Raw genomic sequence first — 13,311 nt, forward strand, 5'->3', positions numbered from 1 at the left:
ATACTTTATTATATTTATTACATATGAGGAGCTTTTACATTGGAATTGCATTCACATGCGTTTAGAAACAACAGGAAATTCATTAGGAGAATTTTAGTACCGAGTTAGATTGAAACTACTACCAAGGAACAAATAGAAAATAGGCTTTGTGATCAAAAGGCAAATCTACAAAATCTGATTTCCTTGTCTGATGACATTTTGGAAGAAAAAGGCTCTGTAAAAAAGGCTTGGTATAAGTTTGTTCAAGGAAAAAGTTCTTCCATTTTGCTGAACGTCTATTGCAAAATTCCATCCGTTTTTCCCTCATGTTTTGCTTCATAGGGCATTTTCACAGTTTACAAAATAGTGTTTGTAAGATTCAGTCAGACAGAATCTCTGTACAGAAAAACTTCAACCAAAATACAGCTCTAAAGCCAGCTTTAATATTCAAGAATACAAATTTTACAGTTTAACTACAGGTAACATTTTTCCTCTCCACATTCCTTGCATCATCAGATGACCTGAGAGGTCCCTAAACAGCAGGTTGATCAGTTTTCACGAGTTACATCACTCTCTGAGCGTCCGTGTGAACTCAGAATCAGGGCTGAGGACGAAGATACTGGGAGCTGAAATCCTCCAACTGCTTTTCCAGAGCTGTGGCTTTATGTCTGTAAAACAGTATTTATAAAATGTTCATTATTACAAACATCAATATTACAGACTTTTCTAAAGTGAAACTTAAAGCACAGCAGAATACAAAAGTCTGAAGATTTTGTTTTTATTCCGGGAACGAACCTATCACAATATTCCTGATTTAAATAATTCACGCCCAAAATAAAGGGGCGGGGCCTGGTTGAGTTAGTTAGTAGTGTGTTGAAACTGGCGGTTACGGTAAGGGGCGGGACATTTCCTAAACACGCTCAAGGCACTTGACCAATCACAACACACTGCTCCAGCCGACCAATCAGAGCACATAGTGCTTTTCAGAAGGCGGGGCTTCATAAAGACAGGAACTAAACAGAGCATTTCTGACAGACTGGGAAGAGAGGAGCTGCAACAATGAGGAAAATAATGAACATTCATGCATGAAAACCTGCTCTAAAAAACATGTTGTGCATGTAAACATGCTCAATGTTGGCTAAAATACTGTATCAAGATCTGTGGGCTGACCTGAGCACTTTGGATCGGTTCTGTACAGTTTCCAGCTTCTGGATCTTGTCAGTGAGGCGTTGGATCTCATTCTCCAGGTCCTTCTGGGTGATGTCAACTTGTTGGCAGAGTCGGGCGAATGTGCTGGCGATTTCCCTGCATCAGACAAACAAGAACATTTTAAAATACAGCAACTAAATAATTTTTTATTTGCATGCACAGAAAAGCACAATTAATGCACATGAAGTCATATTAAATAATAAACGACTTATTAACTGCACTGTCTACATGAACCGTATCCCAGACATTCATTTCACAACGGCTTTCTCACGGACAAAACTAATTTCAAATGGTCTCAGGTGTGAAACTCCTACTGTTGCACTTGGTGGCTGCAGTTTGAGCTGGTGAAACTGATGATCATCTGAAGTTTCTCGGTGGCGTATTCCACAAACTGTCTCTTCAGGGCTCTTTCCTTGGCTTTGGTTGTCCAGGTGAGTTTTTCAAACAGGTACAGCATGCCATACAGACTCATGGAGAGAGCGATCAGACGCCAGCCAACTGTTCGCCACACCTAACAAAAGGTATAGAGATGAACTTCAATAACAATGCTTTCATTTCCACCCAGGGATGTTAAGTTCACATTTAAAGCTTTATTTTGTTGGAGAAATCCAGTCATTTCAATATGAATTCACACGACTGGGACATGGGTTTTGCAACATGTTCAAGTTGCTCGATTTGAAAGATCTCCATACATTGCTACACTCTTGACAATAGACAATGCACCTTTTTTGCCTGGAAAATTTTGCTAATGTGACCACACTTTTACACTACATCTACTGATTTAATAAGTATCTCAATTTAATATAAAACACATTAGGTGCATCACATTTGCGGTTGTTCAGCAAATTTTCTTGGGCAAAAGTGCATATTTCTTCATCATCTTTTTGCATGAGCAGCTAGGTATAGCAATGCATAAACATTTCAAAATAAGAGTCCTGTTGTATTTTGGCATTTTCATAATTAAAAGTCCTGCATTATTCTCTCGTAGTTATTATTGGTATTTTGGTTACAAAATAAACTGTATCTGGTAATAGTAATGCAAAGACATTTCAAAATAAGAGTCCTGGAGTATTTTGGCATTAAAAGTCATTCATTATGCATACTTTTTCCTGGTTATTATTGGCATTTTGGTTACAAAATAAACTGTATCTGTGACATTTCAATAGGAATCGAGATTTCGCATCAGTTCAGTTGGTCACACAGATTCTCCACATTGCATGCATGGTTCGAAAATGACTTCAGTGTGAGCTGTGCTTCATATATCGCTTCACTACTGACGATAAACAACAGGGTTTTAATTTGTGGAGAAATTTCACTAATGTGATCACATGTTTTATCAGCATAAAGCTGTGCCACTTTACAGCTCATTCTGACCAAAAAAAACTCTCACTTAAGACAAAAAGAGGGCATCTGACTGTCACATAAAGTGACCAACCACATTTTTAAATAGAGGAAATTCTGTGAAACATTAACCCCTGTGTGTCCTAACGGACATCTTGATCATTTTGCCTGTGTTAATGCCAACTGCATACATTTTGGCTCAGGTGTGTATTTTTATTTACTATTTCACCCCCATTTCCTTTAATAAATCAATAAAGCAATTTTTAATCCTAGAGCCATTTAACTATAAAATGATGCAGTCTTTGTTAAAAGAGTTTCATTCTGTTGGCAAGGCTTCAAAATGAAAGTTTTTACTATTTTTAATCAAATGGTGCCATTTTCTGAGGTTTGGCCTATAAAGAAAATACTCACTTTATTTCTGCTTCTGAATATGATGGAGCCAGTTGTATAAATTATGCAGCTATAATTGTGTGGTTGTGTTGATATGGATGTCTGAGTGTGCTTTAGGGCTGCACGATTAATCGCATGCTATTCTCACGCGCATTTCGTCAGTAAAGCCGGTTCCCTGATTACCGCTAAAGCGCCATCACCTGCTTTTAAACGGAGCGCCTTTTAATAGACAGAGCCGTAGTTCACAGACAAGCCACGCAATATCGCGTTCATTATCGCAGGCGATTCATCTGCGATATGAACGCGATATTGCGTGGCTTTTCAGTGATCTACGGCTCTGTCTATTAAATGCCGCTTCATTTGAAAGCAGGTGATGGCGATTTAGCGGTAATCAGGGAACCGGCTTTACTGACGAAATGCGCGTGAGAATAGCATGCGATTAATCGTGCAGCCCTAGTGTGCTTTATATGTGTGTATTAAAAAATGTGTGCATGTGCTTGTAATATTTGAGAGAGAAAAACTACTGTACTGCAAATCACAAATCCAACCACTGTGTGCACCAGTGGAGCTTTGCTGGCATCTAATGGGGAAAATGTGTACTGCACCCAAACAAAATCTTACTGAAAGCTCATTTTTTGAGATATCAACCTCAAATTTGGAACACAACTTATTTAGATCTATAGCTTTGATTTGCTAGCACTTTTAGAGTTCAACATGTTTCATAAAATATATATTTTTTATAAAATATTGTTCATAAATAATTTTCATAAATTTTATTTACTTTTTTTTACTTCAACAATAATCGGCCAAGGGTCTTCTTTAAAATGAGACAAAACTTAAGTCTGTTTTAAATTTTTATGACATGTTTTTAAGTTTTTGGACCTATGTGTAACTTTCTTTAAGTGACGCACAAGGGTTAATAAGGAAGCACTGAGATAATTCTCACCACTCCTCCAACGATGATCACGCTCATAGAGGTGCGGGAGGTGAGAGAGGCCAAGTTGTTCACCATGGACATCATGAGTTCTTCCTGCGCCACTGATGCCTGAATCTGACCTTGACCTCCAGGAGCTCTGGGGATCTGAGACTGAACCACTGCTGGTGCTGAAGGGGTGAGCGGTGCCGTCAACTTCAAAAAAACAACAAAACAGACCATTAAAAATTTCAATTGAACATGATAGTAGACCAGGATGCATTTTGCTTATATTTCAGACTAAAACAAAGAGCATCTCCACATATGTGACCAGTCACAGAAAGTAGGGACACAAGTCGGTTCTGGGGCATTTTGAGTTATTCACAGATTCTGAAAGTGTAGTCTCCAAGCTTTCCAACGATGTGTGACACATGGAAATCTGATAATGTTTGGAGAAGTTGTGGCCATTTGAAGGTAGGCATTCAAGAAAGCTCTATAGGGAAAAAGACGCCTCTAAAGTTGCAGTTCTCACCTGTTCCCTGTAAAGCTGCATGGCCCACATACTATTAACAATAAAGGTTAATGTGCATTATGAATGTCAGTAATTTATCTTTTTTGACTTTTATAAAAATGATTTAGAGGCTGAAATATGTGACTTTTTTTGTCAAAACTGTGCATTGTAGATTGTTGTAAGACACTCCTTTAAAATCTGCCCATCATTTTTAATGTTATTATTTTAATCTTTATGTAAAGAAAAAGTACATATTGATGCTAATTTTATTTGTTATTTGCTGGTTTTCCACATGAAACTTGGTGAATTGACTTTTTGAACAGGATTCTGTGATAACCGTGATCATTTTGGTCACTATAATCATGAAATGAAATGTTCTCACCTGAGAAGCCTGTTAAAGAAGAATAGGCAATCCAGGAACTAACTGGACTAACAGAGGCCAGAGATCGCTAACTAGGGCTATTCAAAACACTTTTCAAGACAATAAATACACGATTGAGACGATGAATGCATGTATTGACTGAATTTGCGTCTGAATAGCGCTGACTCCGTGGGCGTGGCCGCATTAGCAGATAATGAGCTGAATCACGGACTTCTGACATGGCTCTCTTTTCATAGAGATTACATAAACACAGAAGGTTTGTTTTTGATTTGACTTGCACGATTTAAAACCTGACATTTTTTAGACATAAGTGTAATTTTTCTGTGATTAGTATTCACTAAGTTACAGTTCATTTTCTGAGAACTATCAGATTGGACTTCGTTCAGAGGGAGACGAGAGATCACGCATCATGTTAGTTTTCTTTATTTTACAAAAAGCACAACATTTTGTTTTTACTCTGAGTGTACACAAATAAAAGAAGACATTCTATAGTTTCAATTGATTATATTACTTATGTCTCTATGACAAAAATGACGGAGTATTTTAAGTCTGTTTTGCTGCAATGTGAAAAAAATCCTGCAAAATGCGCCGGCGCGTTACCCGACTCCAGAGAGGTAATGTCTTATTATGCCGCTTTCATCGTCGCTCAGATCATCTTCAGAATCAGTGAGCGCTTGTTCATAAGCATCCGGCTTGTCGAAGAAGTACTTCAAAACATTTTCAGTGTGACGGCCACGGTTCTTCATTGAATTTTGATATCAGCTAGAGCCAGCCAGAGCGCTGCATAATAAGTAGCCACGCTTCCCAGTATGCAAATACACACAGACAATAACACGCCCCTACTGTGTGCTAGAAAAACAAGCCGATTTCAACCTCAAAATGTACGCTTTTAAATATACCAATACTGCTATCTCAAACATGGAAAGGCTTCTTCATGATCTCAACTAACAGATTCTGCAAAAAAACGAAAATCACCAATTTTGAAATAAAATGCTTCTTTCTCATTTTGCTCGAAAGTTGTGCTGCCGACTTGTGTCCCTGGTTTCCGTGACGGGTCACATATCCCAGTAGTAACGCAGAAATACCTTCAGGTTCTGATCCACCAGCATCAAGGCACGTCTGCCGTTGACAGGACCTAGGAAACGGTGGACGAGGGCGGTCCAGCCCAAAGAGAACTGGAACTCAATGTTTTCCTGGAAGTCTGAGCAGAGTGTGGCACAGTTCAGGTCATAGCTGAGCTCAAACTTCCTGCAGGGAATGAGCATGTGGAGCTGGTTCTGGACAGCTGAGGGCAGCAGAGGCTTCAGACACTCTGGAAGGAGAATAGGCAGGAAGTTTACGAACACACTCATTTATCATAGCATGTTTAGGCAACTGCATCATACATAAGGGATAATGCAGGGCTCGACAATGTGAGCATTTCATTTACGACACAACAGATGTGTACGAACTGTAAGATGTATTGAGGAGCACATGTGTGAATAAAAAAAGGTTATAAGTTCATTAAATAAACATGAGCATTGCACATTTTAAAGTAAAGTCACATCACTGTTGTGCATTCTACAGGCTTGCATTTTCAGAGCAGTTTGCAATCAATGAATAGTGTGCAGTTATGTCAATAGGTTATTTATGATCTACTGTTGATGAATTATAGGATTTATATTGTATGCTGAGTGCATATTTTATCTCCTTCATCTTTTCCAACAAGCAGCTGGGAATAGTAATGCATATACATTTAAAAATTAGAGTCCTGGTGAATTTTGGCATAATTAAAAGTCCTGCATTATGCATACTTTTTTCCAGGATATTATTGGTATTTTGGTTACAAAATAAACCATATCTGGCAACAGTAATGCATAGACATTTCAAAATAAGAGTCCTGGTGTATTTTGGCATGTTCATAATTAAAAGTCCTTCATTATGCATACTTTTCCCCCTCATTATTATTGGTATTTTGGTTACAAAATAAACTGTATCTGGCATTTAATTCAAAGTTAACTCTTGTAGCCTCTGTCTCGACTGCCCCAGCACAGGAATAAAAGACCAAGAACATTATTTAACACATATTATTCCACATATAGATTTTACTTACTACTTAAGGTGTCGTTACAGTGGATTAACACCACTGAGCTATCACTAACAAGTATTCCAGAGAGCCAGATAACACACTAATGTTTGTAAACAACTAAACAAACAACACTTTAACAGTTATCAGACATTATCTATTAATAGGACTGTCACCTACAGCTGTTTAAATATCAAACACAGGTCATTGTGACTGTCCAGGACCTGGTGTCCTCACATACCAATCATGTCTTTTTGAGAGGACTGTACAGAGGCGTTCACAGCATCAGAACAGCGGAAGGCCAGATTCTTGCCCATGCCTCGCTCGATATGGGTGAGAAGATCCTGCAGAAGACAAACAGATCAGATTAGGCACTGAATGAGATGTTAATTTCCAAAGCATATGTATACACATATATATATATATATTCTGATTTTGACTTAAGGGGCAAGAGGGCACTCACAGATTTGTAGATTTTAAGCACATTGGGTGACGGGTGAAAATCCGAATGAAACTCGTCTATGAGTACAGACAGACGGCAGATCTCTTCTGCCATGGCATTCGACACCTGAGACACATAAACACAGGAAGATGTTCACACAACATTAAATATGCTCTGGGTTCTAAAACTGGTCAGGTTACCCATAAACATCAGTGGGTCACATGACAGCAGGACTTGCAAGGAAGTATAAAAAAAACTGGAAATTTAAGATTGTTATTATGACACAATTTGAATAGTGAATCAATTAATCAAATGAAAATCTGATCTGATCCGTCCTAAAGCAGAATATTCTGTCAGTAATTTAAATGCATGTTGTAAAAAGGACCATATTTTTATCATCAAGGTGAACAGTTAGTGGATTCCTCTGGTTTACCTTGTTTTCTACCTCCTTTGTAATAGCTTCGATTTTTTTCTTGATGTCCTGGATGAGCAGGTTCATTTGATTGCGGACAAAATCCAGTCGGTCCATTAGATACTCCCTCTCCTCCAGAGAGATGATCCTGCGATCAGAGAACACTTGTGACTACATGAGCGATGACAATGAAGCTTTGAGATTAGACGTGCACATATACCATAATACATTATGGGACAGCAGAAATATAGCGGTTACCCCGGTAAATCCCATAAACAAAGCAGGCAGGCGCTACTTTCTGTTTCTGAACAATTTTTAAATGTTTCAAACAGCCATTCAGATGGTATTCATGACTATAATTAAATATTTATAGACTTAAAAGGCTATTTATTTTTAAACATTGGTTTATAGTTACAATTATATACATTTTAATATGGACTAAAACATGCCGTAGATATTGACTGGAAATGTTTTAAATCTTTATTACAGTTCTTTTACACATTAATCTGTTCAAAACATTTACTTTATACATTTTTTGTGTATTGTTTTATTGTATTCAAATGTTTAGTTTTATTATAGCTTCATTAATATTTAGAATTTGCTTTTATTTTTATAGTTTTAGTTTTCGTGTTAATTTTAGTTAGGGATGCACTAAAATTAAAATTCTGGGCTGAGACTGAAACTTCAGGATGCACTTGACCAAAAATAAATAATCAATCAATTAATCAAACATATTTAATAATCAACACTCAAATTACTAAATCAGAGTTGTACAAACATTTAAATGGTTTTTAAAATCAACTTTTTAATAGCAAAATTGTTTATACTCCAGTTTGTTGGTGAAATATAAACATTTAAACAACAATTAACTGTAATAACTTGTTTTCATGACAGATTTATTCGAACAAACGTTAAAATAAAGAAGACATCACTAATAAGTTACGTAAACATAATGAATATGTAATACAGTGCATATATTTAGCAAAATGCTCTTCTTTCACAACAGCGATTTGTAGCACTGTATTAAAGAGCAGCAAAATGACATTTATTGTTTGGATTTCGTAATAAAATCGACAGAATTTTAAAGTTGAGACTTTGCTTCATATTAAAAGTAACTTTTTGTGAGTAGTGGATGGCAGGAGCGCTACAAATGTTTAGTGTAAATGATTTTAGATTTAAGAAATTATATAATTTCCGATTAAAATCAAGAAATTTATATTGTCAATCCAGAGCTAGTGTCCACACACCAGACATGTAGTTTATCCAAGTTGTGCATGAAATAGATGTTGAACAGATATTTAACAGTCAAAATGTGGCATAGGAGAAGCGCTAAATGAAGGTTTCGTCATTGATTTTGGCCCTCCAAAACTATTTCGTCTTGAAATCGAAAAAAGCTGTTTCGACCGGAAATTTTCAGTAGCTGAAATCTTTTCATTTTTAGCCATTTTGCTATCTGCTTTTGTAATTTTATTTATTTATTGCTATTTAGGCTTAATTTATTTTTATTTCAATTTCAGTTTTAGTTTTTATTTTATTTATTTCATTTAGTTTAAGTTTGTCAACTAATATTTATATTTTATTTCAGCTTTATTTTAAACAGAATTTTTTTAATAGTAAAAAGGTATTAAGCATGTTAGGAGGACAACACTTAAGTTTTGTAACGCAATTCAAAACCATGATAACAGCTTCAGAATTATATAAAAAAAAATTGAATCCTGTCACATGCCTACTTGAGATACTTTATGAATGCTTCACTCATAATGTTTAAGATTGTTCGGACTCATTTCAGAGATGAATCACTCCAAAGTAATCTGCTCTCATGGTGTAGATTACCAGATCTGCTGGTACAATATTCCTGTGACAAAATAGAGAGAAAAGAAGACAAAAGAACAGGAACGCACCTCTTGTCCGCGGCAGCGATGTTGATTTGATCCATGATGTCTTTGACCGTTTCAGTGATCTGCTTTGCTCTGATTGTGTGCTGCTCAAACTTTGTTTTCACTGCTGAATGCGAGATACACTCCTGCGAGTTCATGCACACACACACACGCTACTGTGACAGGAGCCGTCATGACTTTAAAGGGTAAAAGGTTCAAATCTGCTGCAGCCGTAAACTAAATTGTCAGAAATTAAAATCAAAAACTGCAGCAAATCTAAGCCCTAAACATCAGCGACTCTCCAATTCATCACACAGTAGCATGAATGAACATAAAAGCAAAAATCATAAGTAAACCATCAATAAAATAATACAATGAACGCAAAAGACAAACATGAAAACAACCGTTTTCCCAAAGGAATTACAGTGAGGTCAAAAAAGTCTGAGAGCGCCACATTTTGTACACTCAATTACATTTGACTAGTCACCTAAAAAATAGTGTACTGAAATCACTCTTCACTTCAGCAAATTTTGTGAAATGCTAAAACTTTAAAAACAATTTTAAATCAAATAAAACCCTAGATTTCAATGTGGTATCAGACTTTTTTGACTTCACTGTATTTGTGGGATTCTTTGAAAAATTATATCAACAAAAGTGCATTTGTTTAAACAAAAAAACTGAAATATACTGTAAAATAACTCCATTCATACTGAATAAACAGAAAGAAGAGGGTGAAACAAATTCAAACTGAACTGAAGAAACAAATGTCCTCGCCTTAGTAAATCTAGACTTCAGCAATGACGACACAGTTTGAAGTTTACATGTGCACAGAGACGCTCACGGTGGATTAAACTAAACTAAACCAGGATAAACACTGTTCATAATCATAGGAAAAGAAGAAGAAGTGAGCTTCTCTAGAAGTAGACTAGATGATGTCCTTCCTTTGAAAGTGGCTTTGGATAAAAGTGTCTGCCAAATGAAGAATTAATATGTGAATGTAGATCATGACTCTAACAAGGCCTTTCAAGAACATCATCCCAAAAAATATTGCTTTTTTCATAAAAAATAAAATTTTAGGACCATTAAGTTATTTTACATCTCAATGGTCCTAATAATAGACATCATTTCCATTATGAACAATATAACTTTATTTCAGACTCTCTGAAATAACTATCGCTGGTTAATAAGTATCCAGTGTTGCAATGGTTATGGCTAAAATAAGGCACACAGGGATTGTAAATTTTAGCAATAACATTTTTTCTACGGCACATTTGATAAAGTGCACAATTGCATCACTTCTTTATCTGACACTCACCAAAGTCTTCAAACAGATATCAGCCGTCCTGGACTGAGATTATCTGTAAACTGTTTCACCCACTGCTTACTGTAAACTTACTGTAATCATGCAAATCTGTTCACATGTTCTAATGCAGCTACAGCAACTAAAACAATTGGTAGAGATAGAGAATTTCCATCAAAGCTACTAATCATTTAGCTACTAAATACAAATTTAGTTTAACACAGTGTCCTAACTAGAGGTGATGCGATTCCAGCGACAAGCACCAGACATGACGCAAAAAAAAAAAAAAAATCAATCAGAAAAGCTTGTGGCCAATCAGAAGAGCATGTGGGCGGAGTCTCTCTGCAAACACACTGCACTCAACCAAATCAATCAAACATCACAGCCAATCAGAAGAGCATGTGGGCGGAGTCTCTCTGCAAACACACTGGACTCGCAACCAAATCAATCAAAAATCACAGCCAATCAGAAGAGCATGTGGGCGGAGTCTCTCTGCAAACACACTGCACTCAACCAAATCAATCAAACATCACAGCCAAGCAGAAGAGCATGTGGGCGGAGTCTCTCTGCAAACACACTGCACTCAACCAAATCAATCAAAAATCACAGCCAATCAGAAGAGCATGTGGGCGGAGTCTCTCTGCAAACACACTGCACTCAACCAAATCAATCAAACATCACAGCCAAGCAGAAGAGCATGTGGGCGGAGTCTCTCTGCAAACACACTGGACTCGCAACCAAATAAATCAAACATCACAGCCAATCAGAAGAGCGTGTGGGCGGAGTTTCTCTGCAAACGCACTGGACTCGCAACCCAATCAATCAAAAATCACAGCCAATCAGAAGAGCTTGTGGGTGGAGTCACTCTGCAAACGCACTGCACTCGCAACCCAATCAATCAAAAATCACAGCCAATCAGAAGAGCTTGTGGGTGGAGTCACTCTGCAAACGCACTGCACTCGCAACCAAATCAATCACAGCCAATCAGAAGAGCGTGTGGGCAGAGTTTCTCTGCAAACGCACTGCACTCGCAACCAAATCAATCACAGCCAATCAGAAGAGCGTGTGGGTGGAGTCAATCTGCAAACGCACTGCACTCGCAACCAAATCAATCACAGCCAATCAGAAGAGCGTGTGGGTGGAGTGTCTCTGCAAACGCACTGCACTCGCAACCAAATCAATCACAGCCAATCAGAAGAGCGTGTGGGTGGAGTCACTCTGCAAACGCACTGCACTCGCAACCAAATCAATCACAGCCAATCAGAAGAGCGTGTGGGTGGAGTCACTCTGCAAACGCACTGCACTCGCAACCAAATCAATCACAGCCAATCAGAAGAGCGTGTGGGTGGAGTCACTCTGCAAACGCACTGCACTCGCAACCAAATCAATCACAGCCAATCAGAAGAGCATGTGGGCAGAGTCTCCCTGCAAACCCCTACTTTGTATGTTGTAGGTTCCAGCTCCTCGTGTATTACTGGTTAAAACAAAAACTCTGACTAACATGCCTTTTATCGCATGTCACGGCATCGCATCGCATCCAGTTAGAACAGGTGTTCTACAGGTGTTTGGTTTTTATGTAACCCAAAACAGCAAGAGTTCTCCTATCGAGCAACCGCAAAATCTGCTCCTACTTGCCTCAAACGATCTCTCAAAGTTTTGGAACTCCTTCAGTCGTTCCTGAAACCCCTCAGCGAGAGCGCCACCTGTAAACACACACATGCATCTTTATCCAGCCCTATAAACAGTCAACATTAGCTTGTCTTTTCAGAGATGGGGAGAAATGAGGGATTTGAAATGTTGTAAAAGCGACTCGGAGATGATGGTAAAAACTTTTTTTTTTTTTTAAATACCCAAATCTATGATTCCCATCCATTAGATGCCATGCAGGCAGTGAGTATCTGACTCTGCCACATGAACCCTATTAAGATCACGCTCTTACCAGTCTCTGGCATACCCTGCGCCCGCTGCATCCGTGAGTTCAGCACCTCCTTCGCCGATACAAAGAAAATGCGGTTAGGCGCCTGTGCGCGATCCACGACCTTCAGCTCTTCCACTAGAAAGTTCACACACCTGTCCGTGTGCTGCTTACGCACCTGAGACCATTAAAACAACCGCAAATCAACGACATATCAGAGATACATTTCATTTTGCATCATGAACATCCGTAGTGACCCAAATAAACTCACATCCTCCATGTATTCCGGTTCGGCAGCGGAAGCATCCCAGCGATTGTTCAGGATGAAGATGTTGGGCTTCGAGAGGCGTTCGTTGACCTTGTGGAAGAAATGCTTCTCCTTTAAAAAGAAATAAAGAGGTTGATGAGGTTGAGTTCACTTGGGGTCGTGTGATGGAAACACAAACACACACACTGGCAGCGTAAAGACAACACACACATGTTCACTCTTATGAAATCAGATGTTGAGCAGCAATATATACAGCATTAAATCAGTCTGGAGCATGAAGAAACACAGAACTACAGGAACACCTGAA

The 13,311-nt window shown here is 38.1% G+C and overlaps 1 protein-coding gene across 1 annotated transcript in view; it reads right to left on the reverse strand.

Annotated features, from left to right (window-relative positions):
• Positions 1 to 9: 9 nt before the first annotated feature.
• The window catches only part of mfn1b (mitofusin 1b), a 19,469-nt gene continuing 6,167 nt past the window's right edge, over positions 10 to 13,311 (reverse strand). The window contains exons 8-19 of the mRNA XM_067387709.1: positions 13,008 to 13,115; positions 12,761 to 12,914; positions 12,457 to 12,524; positions 9,546 to 9,667; positions 7,666 to 7,792; positions 7,254 to 7,358; positions 7,032 to 7,134; positions 5,811 to 6,037; positions 3,866 to 4,048; positions 1,503 to 1,699; positions 1,150 to 1,284; positions 10 to 647 (exon numbers count right to left, since the gene is read on the reverse strand). Coding sequence (XP_067243810.1) covers positions 578 to 647; positions 1,150 to 1,284; positions 1,503 to 1,699; positions 3,866 to 4,048; positions 5,811 to 6,037; positions 7,032 to 7,134; positions 7,254 to 7,358; positions 7,666 to 7,792; positions 9,546 to 9,667; positions 12,457 to 12,524; positions 12,761 to 12,914; positions 13,008 to 13,115 — 1,599 coding nt within the window. The 3' untranslated portion in view covers positions 10 to 577. The remainder of the gene's footprint in view (positions 648 to 1,149; positions 1,285 to 1,502; positions 1,700 to 3,865; positions 4,049 to 5,810; positions 6,038 to 7,031; positions 7,135 to 7,253; positions 7,359 to 7,665; positions 7,793 to 9,545; positions 9,668 to 12,456; positions 12,525 to 12,760; positions 12,915 to 13,007; positions 13,116 to 13,311) is intronic.

This window comes from Chanodichthys erythropterus, chromosome 6 (assembly GCF_024489055.1).
Source record: "Chanodichthys erythropterus isolate Z2021 chromosome 6, ASM2448905v1, whole genome shotgun sequence".
Classification (NCBI taxonomy): Eukaryota; Metazoa; Chordata; class Actinopteri; order Cypriniformes; family Xenocyprididae; genus Chanodichthys; species Chanodichthys erythropterus.